The sequence below is a fragment of the Panicum virgatum genome, chromosome 9N, assembly GCF_016808335.1.
Source record: "Panicum virgatum strain AP13 chromosome 9N, P.virgatum_v5, whole genome shotgun sequence".
In the NCBI taxonomy this organism is placed as follows: Eukaryota; Viridiplantae; Streptophyta; class Magnoliopsida; order Poales; family Poaceae; genus Panicum; species Panicum virgatum.
Genome location: NC_053153.1, coordinates 78,465,664 through 78,480,374, shown reverse-complemented (window position 1 = coordinate 78,480,374; position 14,711 = coordinate 78,465,664). Strand labels below are relative to the sequence as shown.

Sequence of the window (14,711 nt, the reverse complement as noted above, 5' to 3'; positions counted from 1 at the left end):
TGCAGATTGATGCACCTGGCTTTCTTGAAGGTTGTGTTGCATCTCTGGCAGGGCGCCAAACCTGCTGCTGTTTCTACTTGTGTTCCTTGTCGGTGTAAGTGCCAGTGGCGCGCGCGTCGACACTGGTAGTGTGTGCGCTGGGTGTCTGGGTTTACCACACGCCTTTGTGCGTGCCCGTCAGAGATGATTCTGTCGGTGTCACCACAGTCCACAGGTGAGAACGCCTGGAGCATAGTGATGGCCGGTGGTGGGCATAGATCATGGTTCCGCTTTGCAGGATGCTGTGCTAGTTGCTGCTCCAACGGTGTCAATGGCGTTGCAGGGATCGCAACACGGGTACGCAATCCTAGTGCTGTTTTGGTCTTGTGAATTTTCCTTTCTCATACAGTGGAGCACTTGGCCACGCTGCTGAACGTCGGCCGGGCACGAGGCTTTGAGGAGAAAGCAGATCTTCGTGGTTGCCGTGTCAATGTCCGCCCTCAACGGCCTGATTGCTTCGCCTACTCTGTTTTGCTTTTGTTGGCACGGTTCTTTTCCGGGTCTCCCTCACCACCCTAGTGGTTCGTTATCGCCACTTTGTGGGTCCATGGGTCCTATCCTATCACTGAATGGAAACGGGAAGCGTAATGGCGCCGGTGGTTGCTCTGTTCTACAGATGCGATTCATCCAAACACACGGCAGCCATGTGTACGTACGCTGCAAGCAGCCTGCAGCTCCTGTACCCAGCCGATCGGTTTTGCACGGCATCTGTTTATTATTGCTGCCTGTGGCTGGATCCGAAGACCTCGCTCGTCTCAAGGGAGGAGACCTCGTTTGTGGGGTAGTTTAAGATGAAGTAGCGAAAAACTTCCCAGAGATCTGAATTAAATGGTTGGTGCTTGGGTTCAAAAAAATATGGTTGGTGCTTGTGGAAGGAGTTTGAAACGATTTTCTTAGGTACAATCTCCCGTCTTTTAAACCATTGCAGCTGTTACAATCACTACACGAACCATCGCCAATATAACACAAGCAAACTTTGCCTTCAAACAATGCATGTGGCCTATATAATTCTCTATACAACACATAAGCAAACTTGGCCTTTAAACCATGTATGGACCTATATAGCACAAAAGCTAACTTAGCCTTCAAGTGCCCCCAAAGAGAACAGAAAGCTAAAGATATGAACAGTAAAAAAAGCAGAGATGGCCAAAAAGGCAAAGGCAAACGCAAAGCAAACCGAGCAAACACTTTTGTTTGGAGAAGCTGGACATATTCTATCTTCGCCAGCACGCTCACTGCTCACAACACACCCAGAGAAAAGGTCAGAGCAAAATGCTATGCATAGTGAAAGAGACAGGTTCCAGCTGCGAAATTTCACAGCACGTATTTACAGTCGTTAGTGATCTTCAGACTCGATATGCATGTGGCTTCTAGTTGTTTGCCAATTATTGCAAAGAATTCTGAATTTGGTACCCAAAAATCCGCCCGTATGCATCGTGGAGAGTTGCTGCTAGGACGAGTTAATCGTGGTGCTCGTCGTCGGCGTCGGTGACGGCGGTGAGGCGGAGGAGGAGGTCGGTGAAGGCGCTGACGACGTACTTGTGCGCTGGCCTGTCGTTGAGCGCGAGGTAGCAGAGCAGCAGCTCGTGGAGGCGCGCCCTGTCGTCGCGCCGCCGCGCGTCCAGCCGGAGCGCCGCGGCCATCTCCTCCATCGACCGGAGGAAGTCGGCGTGCGGGTCCGGCGAGTACGTCGGCACCGCCACCCCGGCCGCGCCGACGCTCAGGCCCAGAGCGGCGCCGTGCGCGGACGAGTCGACGATGGAGTTGGAGCGGCCCGGGGATGAGAGGAAGAACCGGCGAGACGCGATGGCCGACGACAGCCCGGACTCGGACAGCGCGGACGGGTTCTTGCCCACCGCGCCGTCGCCGCCGTCGCGGCCATGGTCGTGGGGCGAGCTGCCGGCGCCGTCCTTGCAGCGCGCCGAGGAGGACGACGAGCACGGGGAGGTGGAGCCCGCCGCGGACGTCGAGGCCGCGGACGTGGAGGCGTCGTCGGACCCCGGCATGGGCTCCGGCGCCGGTGACCCCGCCGGCGGCCGCCGCAGCCGGGAGAAGCATCCGAGCATCGTGTTCGCTTGCTCTAGCGCGAGTGCTCTCTTGGTTTTGTTTGCTAGGCGCGAACACTACTGACGGGGAGCTGCTAGGAGCTAAGCTCTGCCTCGTGAATGGTCTTGTTTGGTTTTTGCAACAAAACCAGTGTGTATATTTTTTTAGAAGAGAATCTCCCATGCATACGTACTAATTGAAGTCTTTTTGCAAAAAAATTTTAGGAATGAGTGTAATTTTTTGCGACGAATCTAATGACGGTAATTAATCGATAATTAGCTACAGTGATGCTACAATAACCATTCTCTAATTGCGCGGTCAAAGGCCTCATGAGATTCTTCAGGGTCGCTAGCGCGGGGTTCTAAAGTTAGTTTGTAAATTGACTTTATTTGACACCGTAATTAGTGATCAAAATTATTACTATTACTAGCGCGCTATAATTGTAGGGCGAACCAAAGTCCAACGAGAGTAGAGTGAGAGCGGAGAAATTGGTATGTGACGCCGGCTGCGAGGAGTTTACAGGAGAAGTGACCGGCTGGTGGGGTTTCCAGGTACGGGGGCTCACCTATTATTCAATTTATCCCTATTATATTATTGGACGAATTGAGTTCAGTGCAAGCTGACAAAGTCACATTTTCTGGTCAAGAAGGTACTACACTACTACTACCTGCACAAGATAGCAAGTGGCTCCAAAAAAAACTTGATCGATAGCCTTTTGCACTTGAGATGTCCAGATTTCAGGTGTGGTCTATTTTGTCAATGGTAGAGCTTTTTTTTATTATTGAAACATCAATGGTAGAGCTAGAAACGGCCAGTAAGATGAACACTGGACTGCAGGAGTAGATTAAGTCTGTACTAGAAAGGCTGGCGCGGCGTTGGAATTTTTTTATTTTTAATCTATTTTTCAATTTTATTTTAAAAATAACCCACCTGGATATATATTTGCAGATCTAATCTTTTTGGTCGCGCCGGTCTGTGTGGCATGACAAAAACACGCTGTCGCGCCACATGCATTGGCGTGACAAGATGTGCCACGTTGGCACACTTCGGAGCGCTCAGAAGGGGTCTGCCAGCTCATATTCCACGTGTCAACCTTGTCACGCCACTCCCACCGGCGTGACAGTACAGCCTTGTCACGCCACCCCCGCTGGCGTGACAATGTCTGACTTTAGAAAAATCATATCTTTTTCATACAAACTCGGATGGAGATGATTTTTATACGAAAATTGTAGCTCTCAACGAGATCTACAACTTTGTTGTTTTGAATTTTTTTCATTTGAAGTCATTAAGATGGTTAAATAATTGATTTAAACTTTTGACAGCATATTAAGCACTTTATCTCTATCGGATCATCTCTAACTTGACATGTTTATCATGGTTCTACAAATTAAGTTCTATAAAATGTTTGATATATGAAATAATATGGACTAAATAATAATAGTTCGATAAGAGATACACTGAGAAATCAAACTATATCATCCTTGTGTATGAAATATAATGCAACACCCTAGATATTAATTATACCTATAAGCTAGATCAAATATTTTTTTTGAAAGATTAAGATCTTAAAATATAATAACAGTTTGAAAAAGATACAAATGTGTAAGTTTTATACTAGTAATTAAGTGGTTTAGATGAAATGAGTACTTTGTTGTTCTCCATCTTATGGCCTTCTTTTCACTATATCTCATTTGGTCAGCGCAACGCTTATCGATTGCACTGCTTGATTTGGCTAGTCAAGATCATCGCTCAAGGTGCCTCCATGGTCCCACCACTCTAGATATATATTATATTAATAAGCAAGTGTTGTTATAGAAAAAAAAAGCCACCACGTTCGTCGAGAGGGTCTAAAAATTTATACATTAATCTAAAAAGGAGAAGGATTTACACAATTGGATTTTACGAAGAACTAATGATCTAAACTGACTCAAGAGGCCATATCATATACAATTGAAAAATATCTAATTTCATAATTAAAGAATTAAAAAAATTAGAATATAATTATAGAGTCCATGCCGAATACAAAAATTCGTCAGACTTTCCCACCCAATCAAGACTACACCGCATGGCACGTCTAATGGGGATCAAAACAGGTTGATCCTGATAGATGGAACTAAAATGATGGGGCATGATGATGGGGTCAAAACAACATAATATATGGATGCAAAAGAATGACACAATTATTGATTGTTTTATATGTTTATTTGTATATGGGCTTCCAACAACATCAGGGACCGTAAGAAATTCGGCACAACGGTAGTAGAGAAGTCTCCATACAAGTGGTGGTGGCAAAACGGTTGTACATATGCACATGTAACTTCGGAGTTGATTTGTACAAAATAGATATAATGTATATGCACGTAATTTGATAGGCAATATGAAAATATGTATAATAAGACTTAGTGATGTATAGTGGTTGAATAACAAACTCTAGGGAAACAAACAAAATAGCCTGCTATAACAAAGTATTTATAATAAAAAAACAAAACGTAGCAAAACTAGCCACCATATTAGCATGGACCAACTCACAAGTTAAAACTATAATTAATAATATCTAGAGTGTTGCATTATATTCCGTACTCAATGATGATATAGTTTGATTTCTCATTGTATCTCTTATCGAACTATTATTATTTAGTCCATATTATTTCATATATCAAACATTATATAGAACTTAATTTGTAGAACCATGATAAACATGTCAAGTTAGAGATGATCCGATAGAGATAAAATGCTTAATATGCTGTCAAAAGTTTAAATCAATTATTTAACCATCTTAATGACTTCAAATAAAAAAAATTCAGAACAACAAAGTTGTAGATCTCGTTGAGAGCTACAATTTTCGTATAAAATTTTTTGCAAAATTTTTATAAAAATTAACTGTAGACTAGTGATTGTTATAAAGGCTAGTGTTTTTTTTTGCAAAATTTTAGACTGCAGGATATTTTTTAGAAAGTTTAGGGTTTGTTTAGTAAAAATGCAGGGACTATGGGTTGATTTTCACAAAGCTGGGGGATTTTTTGGCAAAATTTTGGACTGCAGTTTGATTTGTAAAAAGTTCAGGGTCTTTTTCATAAAAATATACGGGTTGCAGGTTGATTTCTGTAATTTTGAGGGACTATTCTATAAAATTTAGACTACATGTTATTTTCTAGAAATTTTAGGGTTTGTTTAGTAAAAATGCAGTGACTACGGATTGATTTCCGCAAAGCTAGGGGATTTTTTTGGCAAAATTTTGGACTACAACCGATTTGCAAAAAAATTCAAAAAAAATTATAAAAATATACGGACTGCGGGTTGATTTCTGTAAAGCTGAGGGATTTTTCTGTAAAATCTACATGCGATCCGATGGTCCATAGAATGCGTCGATACAGATCAAGTCATAGAAGGTAGCGATACATCTCATATAATGTAGGTCATGAAAGGCCGTGCATATTTGAGCATTAAAAGGTGTGAGCATAGAAATATTCGAGCATAGAAACCTATAATTTATGGTTGTGCTGATTATACTTTCACATGGCATATAAATTCTAGTATGGAAACATATAAACCAATATCTATCTAGAATTTGAATCAAATTGATATGTTGCTCAAGGACAAAAATCATCCGTCATGGAAACTGCCATATAAATCATAGAAACATAGGGCTGCTGTGTGGCTGCTCGCGCGTGGGGGAAGCAAAATTCAAATTTGAATGTCCTGGACGGGGGCTTTCACCCGTGCGCTGGGGCTCAAGGGCGGGGCGGCGTGCGCTGGGCGCGCTTGCCAGCGCGGGGCCCGGGCGGCGACGCGGTTGGGCGCCCTTCCAGCGCGAGGCCCGGGCCCGGGGCGGGGGAGGGCGGTGCGCGGCGCCGCTGCCACGCGCGTGGTGCGGGGCCCGGGGCGGGGGCGCGGGCGCGCTGGACGCGCGCGGGGCGGTTGCTGGTTGATCGGAGGGTTCATCTTTTTTGACTGACGTGGCTCCACCTGGAGGCAAAAATCACCCCCCTTTTAGGTCTTCAGAAGATTAGCATCCTCTTCATCATCTACTTCTACAACTACGAGTCTACGACCACACCTACATCGGTCGCGTCTTGAATGTTCAACAACCACGACACATAACAATAGCTTCATGGTACACCACCATTGGCCCTGGTCCAAAATTGACGCAACTGGCCGGCCGGTTACCTTTCTTACCGAGACTTCACTCCGCTTGTACGCTGCTGCTTTAATCTGCCAGCAGCGCTGGTCCAGCTCGTACAGACTGTACCACGTACGCCTCTCTTGTACTGTCAGTGTGTGTATCAGACATTCAGTGTGTGTATTCATACCCACATTTTTTTCCCCACCGCGAATGAGGCCGGCCGTAGACGTAGTACACAAGAACGCATGGCGAGCCGTGACCATCTAGACGACGATGCCTCCATGTGCCCTCGTACCACTGCATCTGCATGGTGATGTAGCTGCCCTCTGATGCTAAACGCTGTCCAGTCCTGTGTCGTAGCAATGCAAGCGAAGACACTGCGTGCAGCAGCAGTGGCCTGGGACAGACAGAAGGGTGAGGCGGTGCCATACGCATCCATGGCGTGTCCATGTGTGGTTGGGGTGCAAAAGACCGTCCACAGTGGAAGGAGGAAATGAAGGAGCAAATGCACTGTTTGGCACTGTAGATGCACTGTTTGGCACTGTAGACAGAGAGGGCGTGGGAAACGAGGAGGAAGCAAATTTGCTCTTGCTCCCTCCGCTCACATGATCTTGCCACCCCGGCCGGCCGGCTCCGGGAGGCAGCGCATTGTGTCCCCTCCTCTGTCCTGCGACTCGATTGTTTATTTTCTTGTGTGTTGCTGAGAAGAAAGTAAACAAGAAAAGCAATTTTCATACATATTCTTGTTTACAGCTAACGTGTTTCATGCAGCTCTATCCTTGTGGCAGAGATATACTAGTTTAATTTTCATCTGCCGGTGCATTCAATTTCTTCAGATGAGAAGAAAAGCATATAGCGTTCTTCAGAGAAGTTTCTGCGCCGCTAGCTCTCTCCATCATATCGTTCGCAACTGATGATGATGATGATGATGATGAGCAAACCCTGCAGGGGGGAAATGTCCGTTATCGACCAGGGCAGCAGGTTGCTTGCTTGCGCACGCGTACCTTTCCTTGGCACTGCTACGAGCACGCAGCAGCGAGAGCAACAGGGCAACGACCGACGATGGAGCGAGCCAGCGGCGACAACAACGCGTAACAAGAACTCGCTCAAAAGCGGGCGGGCGTCACGTACCCTCGGACCACGGGTCTGGAGGGCGCCGTCGTTTATCAACAACTGGACCATCAACCAGCGTGAATGGCCGAAGCGTACGTGCGCTCGCTCGCTCGCTCGCCGTCGTCGTCTACCTTTCGCTCGCGCATCCCCATCTGCGTCTACCATCGCCATCGATCAGCATCTCGTCTCTGTGACCCCGGCCCAATGCAAGGATCTCCGGCCGGTAGTATTGGTGTTCGCAGCCGCAGATAGATGGATAGATGCGTGTCGTTGTACTCGATCCGTATAGCTGCTCGCTGTTTGATCAGCAACTGGGCGATGGGGCCGATGGCCTTGAAATTAAGTTGAAATAATGCAGGCAGCCGAAGCGTGTACGAGCTGGTGTGAGCAGGAGCGCCGGGCCAGGGCGCATGTGATGGGATGACGGCCGGACGCCATGCCACACGAGCATCTTCCAGCAATAACTCGCATGCAGCAGATGGATGATTGGGGGATCTCGCAAGCAACACGATGATTTCTCTCATCTCGGCTGCCCTGTATCTATGCATTGATGCACAGTTTGGTGCCCGTACCGGCCGCCGGCCGGCGATTTTATTTCTGCCCGTCGTCCCACCCTGTGCGCGAGCACCACCCGGAGCCGGTCGATGCACGAGCACGAGCGTCCCACTAGGTAGCTAGCCAGCGCCCCCAACCGCGCGGCCGGCTAAGTCGGGCACCGGACGCGGCGAGATCGGAGAGCCGCGGAGCGGAGGAAACGCACGGAGACACGATCCGTGTTCCGCGCGGCCGCCCTCCGTCCACCCACCCGATCCCCCGCAAGCCGCCGTACGTGATTCTTTCTTCTTCTTTTTTTTGGGCAGGGCAGGGCGCGGTCGATGTCGACCACCCGTGGCCGTGGCCGGCCGCATCCGGACGCGGGGGCGGGTTCGGCTTGTTTCGTAGCGTCCGCCTCACGCGCCGCGCGGAGACGCCACGCCGCCACATGCGCGCGGGGCTGCCGGGCTGGCTGGCTGCCGCCACGGCGCCACCCGCTCGCGCGCGCTAATAAAAGCGCCGTCTCGGCCGCTTGCTCCACTCCAGTCCACACCCCGATTGGAGTTGGAGCCGCCCAAACGCTGCAGGCACCCGGCCGGCAGCCTCGCTGCGCGGCTACGACGACCTGTGCGGCCTATGGGCTCCGTGAACGCCTCGATCGTTTGATGCAACGGCGACGGCGGGGTCACCCCGGCCGACTCCGACGAGCTTGGCAGCCGGCGATCTGCGGGGTACGGAACAGGCAGGGGATCCGTGCTCCGTGCCTGTCCTTGTCCCGCGCGACGCCGACGCGGCCCCGATCGACGATCCCCCGTGGGCTTGGCGTACGCGTGCACGACGGGTCCGGCCCGGCCTACCTCCGCGCGTGCGCGGCCGCCACGCGCCACGCCACCCCCATGCGGCTCGCCGGACCCCCTCGGCCGTGGCCACCCTGTTTGGAGCAGCGAGCAGTTGGCCCACTCGCCGTCGCGTCGGCCTTGATGGCGACTCTCCGCGCCCGCGTCGGCGTCAGCATACACAGTAGTAGGAAAGGCAGGACGTTGTGCTGTATGCAAATCGCAGCCGCCAACACCAGGCCCTGTGAGTCGCAAAAAAAAAAAACACCAGGCCCTGTGGATGGAGCCTGACGGTAGTAGCTCCCGCTGCATCTCCAATTCCACTGGTCGACGTTTGCCCGGGGTGTCTAGACTCTAGAACAGAAAAACAGCAACGCCTACCAAGCAGGGCCTGCGCGAACAAACTGCGGAGGGTGGTGAACCACTCACTACCGAACCCTGGTGAATGGAATGGAGCCTAGTCGTCCTGGCCTCGCCTTTTCCCTTCTGTGCTCCGTTGCTCCTCGCAGGGGCGACGCCGGGGGTGCTGCAACTGCGGGTGACGCTCGCCGGCGACGCCACTCTTGACAGCGATTGTGCGAGACGTGGTTCTGTATGCACTTCTCTCTGCCCCGTGTGGTTCTGTATCACAAGATCAAGACAGGAACTGAACTCCTCTTACATGAGCAAAAGATATTTGCAGTTTTGCACTGACAACTTAACATTGACATTGACGCGGGTCTTACATCGCACGACACCAGGACTCGGCTGGTACTGTCGAGGCAAACTCCTTTCTAGAGACACACGACATTTGACACGTGATAAAAAAAAAAACTTCTCAGCTGCGTGGAGCGCGCTGCACGGAACACAAAGAGACTCGACGCGACTCGACAGGGCCTAACCCAAGGATCGATACACGCACGGTTCTCTTCCTGAACACAGTGTCTTCACTTCATGGCTGCACGACGACTCGCGGCGCGCGCTTCACTGATCCCAGACCGCCTCGTCACGGTTGAGCCGCGCGGCCGCGGCCATGGACGCGGCCACGCCCCCCGGCCTCGCCGTCCCGTCGCCCCTGTTGCGGTTCTCCGCGCCGGCCACCCTCAGCGCGTCGGCGCTCTCCACCGGTTTGTCCGCCACCAGCTGCGCCGTCGCGTTCTGCATCATCACGCACACGCCAAATCGACCGCTTGATTAACCTCGTGATTCGAGGATCAGCCGCACCAACAGAAACAACGGAAGAAGCATACCGCGAGGACGTCGCCGAGTGTGGTCTTGTCCACGTCGCGCTCCGCCCACGCGTTGGCCGCCGCGGCCGACTGCGCCTGCGCGGCCAGGCCGCCGGGGACGTTCGCGTCCAGCCCGGTGGCCCTTGCTTCCGCCGCCTGGATGGCGGCCGCGTCGCTGCGCTCCATCGGTTCGTCGCCCGCGGCGAGCGCCGTCGCCTCCAGCGCCTCGCCGATCGTCACCTTCGTGTTACCCGCCACGCCAGCACCGGCGGCATCATCCCTCGCGAGGTACTGGCCAACAGCCTGCGCACGCACAACGCAAGACTTGCTTGTAAAAATTTGTGCTGCTTGCTTGCACGTGCACACGGACAGACAGAAAGGCGTGTGCAGAAGAAACTTTTACCTGGCCGGCGACGAACTCGGTGACGATGCGTCCGCCCGGGACGCGGGTCTCGGAGACGGTGACGCCCTGCACGGCGGTGGCGTCCGTGGCCTGGTCGTGCCCGACGATGCCCATCCGCTCGTTGGTGGTGGCCGCGGACTGCATGGCGGCGGCGGGGCCGCCCCTGAGCGTCTGCCCGAACACGAGGTTCTCCGCCGATTGCATCGTGGCCGCGTCCTGCGGCGCGATGGGCTTCTCTGCGAGGCCGCCACTCACCGCCGGAAAGACGTCGCCGTAGCGGACGGCGTCCTGCTCGCCGCCGCCGCCGCCGGCCGACTGCTGGTCGGACGGCCTCCTCGGCTGCTCCTGGCTCATTCTCGAACACTCTAGTAGCTACCTAGGAGTTGTCAGTAGTGTAGTAGTATCTATCACCAACCGGAAACTAAACTGAGCGACGTGCACCGATGTTTGACTTGGCTTCACTGTCCGGCGGGGGCATCGGCTCGTCTCCATTATATGCGGCGGCCGTGCAGCTCGAGGAGGGACATGTGTGCGGAGGCCGGAGACATGGAGGCGAGCAAGAGGAGGCGCGTCGCGGCTGCGTGGCCATGTGGCGCGTGCCCAAGGGCTGGCCGGCTCGACGAAGCTCGACGCGTGCCAGGCGCCAGGCGGCGGTTTGGCTGCGGTGAGAAATGGGCCAATAGCAGCGGGGGCTTTTACTAGCGGGCCGAACTGCGGTAGAATCCTAAGATGGGCTCATCTGGAAGTCCGTGGCACCTCCTCTCTGGGCCTGCTTAGTACTACACCCGTCAGGCCCGTCAGCCGCCGCCACCGACCGCGAGCAATCGATGGCTATCGCCGCCGCTCGCCGGCGCCTGTGGCGCGGGATGGGGACTGCGGCCGCCGCAGCGGTGTGTGGGGCGGACGGAACTCTACTGGCTCGGTTGGTTTTGGAGCCGGAGAGCCGCGTGAAGGCGACCGTGGAGGAGGCTGCTTCCTCGGCGCAGCACCGTGACGGCGGCTTCTGGGAGCCCCTCGCCGCCGCGCTCCTTCGCGCGTCCTCTCCGACCAAGGCGCACCTCGTGAGTCGCCTCCCTCCCCCTTACTCGTTAGTCTCTTCAGCCAAGCTAGTTTTCGGTTCACTTAAGCGCTCGTTTTAGTGCTGCGGGCCAGCGGCAGAAGGAAATTCCTGTTTGCACACGGATCAGGATGCGGTCAGCGATGCGTATCACTAGCATTCCTAGCCTATTATCATGTGAGCCTTTGATACATGGTTATATAATGTAAGGTCTAACCTTTGAAATGCCGATGTGATCAGTTCGTTTCGCAAAAACGCATGTCTGAGATTTTTAAGGGTTTTTTTTTTTGTGCATATGGAAACAGAGAAATTTAATGCCGCCAACTAACATGGTATGCGTTTGAAAATTGGATCAGGTATTGGAATGGAAGCTAGAGAAGCTACTGAAGGAAGAGATTCATGATTGCGAGCCCTACTCAACGATAATCCGATTCTGTGCTCAGACAAGGAATGCAGCACTTGCAATGAGAGTCTTTGAATGCGTGGAGGCGCAGGGAGTTCATCTGAACACTAGCATTTTCAATGCTCTTGTTAACACTTTCTTGTCGGTCGGAGATCTCCTCTCCGCAATGACTTTATATGAGGCTATGGAAGGCATTGATGGTTGCAAGCCTGATTCCAATACGTACGATGCATTCATATCAACATTTTCGCTGCTTGGAAGTGGTCATGCGATGATGAGCTGGTACATAGCTGCAAAGAATGCTGGGTTTACTCCAAGTATTCAAGCTTTTGAATCTTTGATCACAGGGTTTGTTTGGTTGAACATGCTAGATGATGCCAAAACGGTGTTTGAGGAAATGACTTCCTTGGGGATTAAGCCAAACTCTACTATTTTGGAGGCCAATCTTGAGATAGTTTCTAGAAAAGAGCAGGCCAACACAGTAAGAGACTTTTTAAAACGTGTGAGTGATGGCAACTAGGAGTTGAACGAAGCTACAGTTGGGAGGTTAACAAGAATATGCCTAGATGGAGATGAAATGGAGCAGCTGCTTGCCCTAATACAAAAGGGAACACACTTCAGTTCTGAAACACAACTGCACCATGGAATTATCAGGTTGTATGCCAAGGCGGATCGATTAGCAGATATGGAGGATGCGATTTCCCGGATGTTGGACAATGGTGTGATGTTTATGTGCCCAGAGGATGTTGAGGTCATAATCTGTTCTTATTTTCGCCAAAAGGAATTTGATAGGTTGGATTTGTTCTTAAATCGCATTCGAAGTTTCTTCAAGATGAAGAGGTCTACATATGATATATTGGTTGCTGGATATCGGAAATTTGATTTACATGAAAAACTTGATTCGACCACAAATGATATGAGGCAAGCTGGGTTTGCATGAGCTCATGGATAACTATGTGTGCTCTATGACGTTCTACAACAATAATTCCAGAAGCCTGAAGTGCATTGAACCAGGAAAATGAAATCATGGGTTAAATGTTTTTTTCAATGCAGTCCAACTCAAAGTTCTTTGGCCAGTTCTGTGTTTGACATGAGAAAGATATCAGATTCAGATAAATTATGATGTCAGACTATTGATGTTGCATGTGCACAGCTGGACATATGAGAAGCATAAAATTTTTCAGAATGTTATGCTTATTATTGCACAAATATCAAAGTTCTTTGGCCAAGATTCCGCTGATATTAGAGGCTGCTGAGGTTGCAGAAGGTGTTATTTATAAAGCTCAATGGGATAGTTGAGATAATAGCTGTAGCCACCTGACTTGTCATTAGGTATGTATGTGATATCTAGCCTCCCAAGGTGTTAGCACATTTCTTTTTTATTTTGTTACCCAAAGACACAAAGGTCACGGTTCAGGCACCATGACCTTTGCTTCTTTGGGTTTCATCTCTATCCTACCCCAACTTGCTTGGGACAAAAGGTTATGTTGTTGTTGTTGCTGTTGTTGTTGTTGGTTTGTATGAATCCTCTTCTCCTTCTACAATGAAATGGTACCCAGTTCTATATAATGAATGTTCTTTTGTCATATTCCGGAATTTGAATAATTTGCTTGCATCCTTCAGTCCTGTGGCTCACAGTAATCAACGAACTGAAGTAGACAAGATACGATACACTCTGCTAGTGTCAAACCCTGTGATTTCATCGACCCACTAGGAAGATAAGATGGGCTCATGGCTGTATGGCTGATTATCTCAATGAAGCAAATCTGATTTTCCCAACTCACTTTGTACATTAGAGATAAAATGTGTCAGGATAGGACACCAAGACTCATTTTGCGCCTTATTCATTTAGTAACTGGTCCATTCTGTGAATGATTGTGTCATTTCCATGCTGGCTCCATGTGCATATTTACTCAAACTGGTGATCAGTAGCCTATGTGAAATTAGAACAAACCTTGATCCATAGTCGGAGCCGAGTATATAGATATGATCTCCATTTCCCTGACCTCGTTTTACGAAAGGAAATGTTACTAGATGACATTTGTTCCCTTCGTAGGCACAAGATCGAGCCAGTGGCGGCCGCCAAGATGGAACTCCATGGCATCGTGCATAGAGACGATATCCTCATTAGGAATGACCGCAGCACAATCCCAGGCCGGAGAAGCTCCTGTCGGCTCTGCATTAGCCGGAGCCGCCGTGGCCGCAGCAAGGCCCGCGCCTGACGCCCCAGCCGCCGCTGCCACACCTGCGCCCGCCGGCAACACAGCCGCAGCAGCCGCGGACGCCGCCGCAGCCGCGCCTACCGCCGCTGACGCTGACGCCGCCGCGACTCCCGCAGACGGTGGTTCCAGATCTAGGACTAGCGCCAGCGGCACCTCCGCGTCCTCGGCAGGGTGCCACGCCAAGGCCGCCATAGCACGACGCATCGCCGCCTCCCGACCACCCCAACGTCGCGCGACAGCCCTAGACCGCCGCACGAAGGCTTCGTTCCGCCGCCGCCGCGCAAAAACCTGCCGCCAGTAGCGCTCTCCTCGCCGGCGCCTGCACTCTTCTGCACTCGTCTCTTCCATGGGGGAGGACGAGATCGATGAGAAGCGGTGGGTGGGGAGATTCTGGTGGCGGAGGGGCGCGACACCGCCGGCCTTGACCGCGGGATCGGTGGGGTGGGCTCGTGCAGCGCTGGAAGGCCGGAAGGGGACGGAGGTGCGGGGTGGGTGGGGAAAGGTGAAGTCCGCAGATTTTTTTATGGGGAATCCGTGTGGGGCCCACAAGACACCCCAAGTGCTTATATTATGGGAAAATTTTTCAAGTGCTCCAAATGCTAATATAAAGGGACGGAGGGAGTATTTTAACTAGCTGAAGTCAGTGATCACCTGATATTCTGTAAGTTTCAGTCACAATACATTTGCCACTCACTTTCATCCGCAACTTGATTAAATTATGATAGGT

At 51.2% G+C, this 14,711-nt stretch overlaps 3 protein-coding genes across 3 annotated transcripts; 1 reads left to right on the top strand and 2 right to left on the bottom strand.

Moving 5' to 3' along the window:
- Nucleotides 1-937: 937 nt before the first annotated feature.
- On the bottom strand, nucleotides 938-2,201 carry LOC120688061 (transcription repressor OFP12-like). Its single transcript, XM_039970200.1, has one exon. It carries the CDS (start codon nucleotides 2,103-2,105, stop codon nucleotides 1,500-1,502), a length of 606 nt encoding a protein of 201 aa, XP_039826134.1. The 5' UTR covers nucleotides 2,106-2,201; the 3' UTR covers nucleotides 938-1,499.
- Nucleotides 2,202-9,327: 7,126 nt separating this feature from the next.
- Nucleotides 9,328-10,901, bottom strand: LOC120689592 (late embryogenesis abundant protein D-34-like). Its single transcript, XM_039971902.1, has 3 exons — nucleotides 10,303-10,901; nucleotides 9,921-10,202; nucleotides 9,328-9,828 (listed from the first exon to the last, which is right to left on the bottom strand). Exons 1-3 carry the CDS (start codon nucleotides 10,654-10,656, stop codon nucleotides 9,655-9,657), a joined length of 810 nt encoding a protein of 269 aa, XP_039827836.1. The 5' UTR covers nucleotides 10,657-10,901; the 3' UTR covers nucleotides 9,328-9,654.
- A 197-nt stretch (nucleotides 10,902-11,098) lies between these two features.
- Nucleotides 11,099-13,350, top strand: LOC120689590 (pentatricopeptide repeat-containing protein At5g21222-like). The gene is made up of 2 exons (XM_039971899.1): nucleotides 11,099-11,363; nucleotides 11,716-13,350. Exons 1-2 carry the CDS (start codon nucleotides 11,130-11,132, stop codon nucleotides 12,280-12,282), a joined length of 801 nt encoding a protein of 266 aa, XP_039827833.1. The 5' UTR covers nucleotides 11,099-11,129; the 3' UTR covers nucleotides 12,283-13,350.
- The last annotated feature ends 1,361 nt before the right edge of the window (nucleotides 13,351-14,711 follow it).

Bases quoted from the DNA above. Each gene is read 5' to 3' on its own strand.
- LOC120689592 (XM_039971902.1), bottom strand. From the start codon at position 10,656: ATGAGCCAGGAGCAGCCGAGGAGGCCGTCCGACCAGCAGTCGGCCGGC. The intron at 10,203-10,302 runs GTAAAAGTTTCT...GTGCGTGCGCAG, and splicing joins CCGAGTTCGTCGCCGGCCAG to GCTGTTGGCCAGTACCTCGC. The intron at 9,829-9,920 runs GTATGCTTCTTC...GTGATGATGCAG, and splicing joins CACTCGGCGACGTCCTCGCG to AACGCGACGGCGCAGCTGGT.
- LOC120688061 (XM_039970200.1), bottom strand. From the start codon at position 2,105: ATGCTCGGATGCTTCTCCCGGCTGCGGCGGCCGCCGGCGGGGTCACCG.
- LOC120689590 (XM_039971899.1), top strand. From the start codon at position 11,130: ATGGCTATCGCCGCCGCTCGCCGGCGCCTGTGGCGCGGGATGGGGACT. The intron at 11,364-11,715 runs GTGAGTCGCCTC...AAATTGGATCAG, and splicing joins CTCCGACCAAGGCGCACCTC to GTATTGGAATGGAAGCTAGA.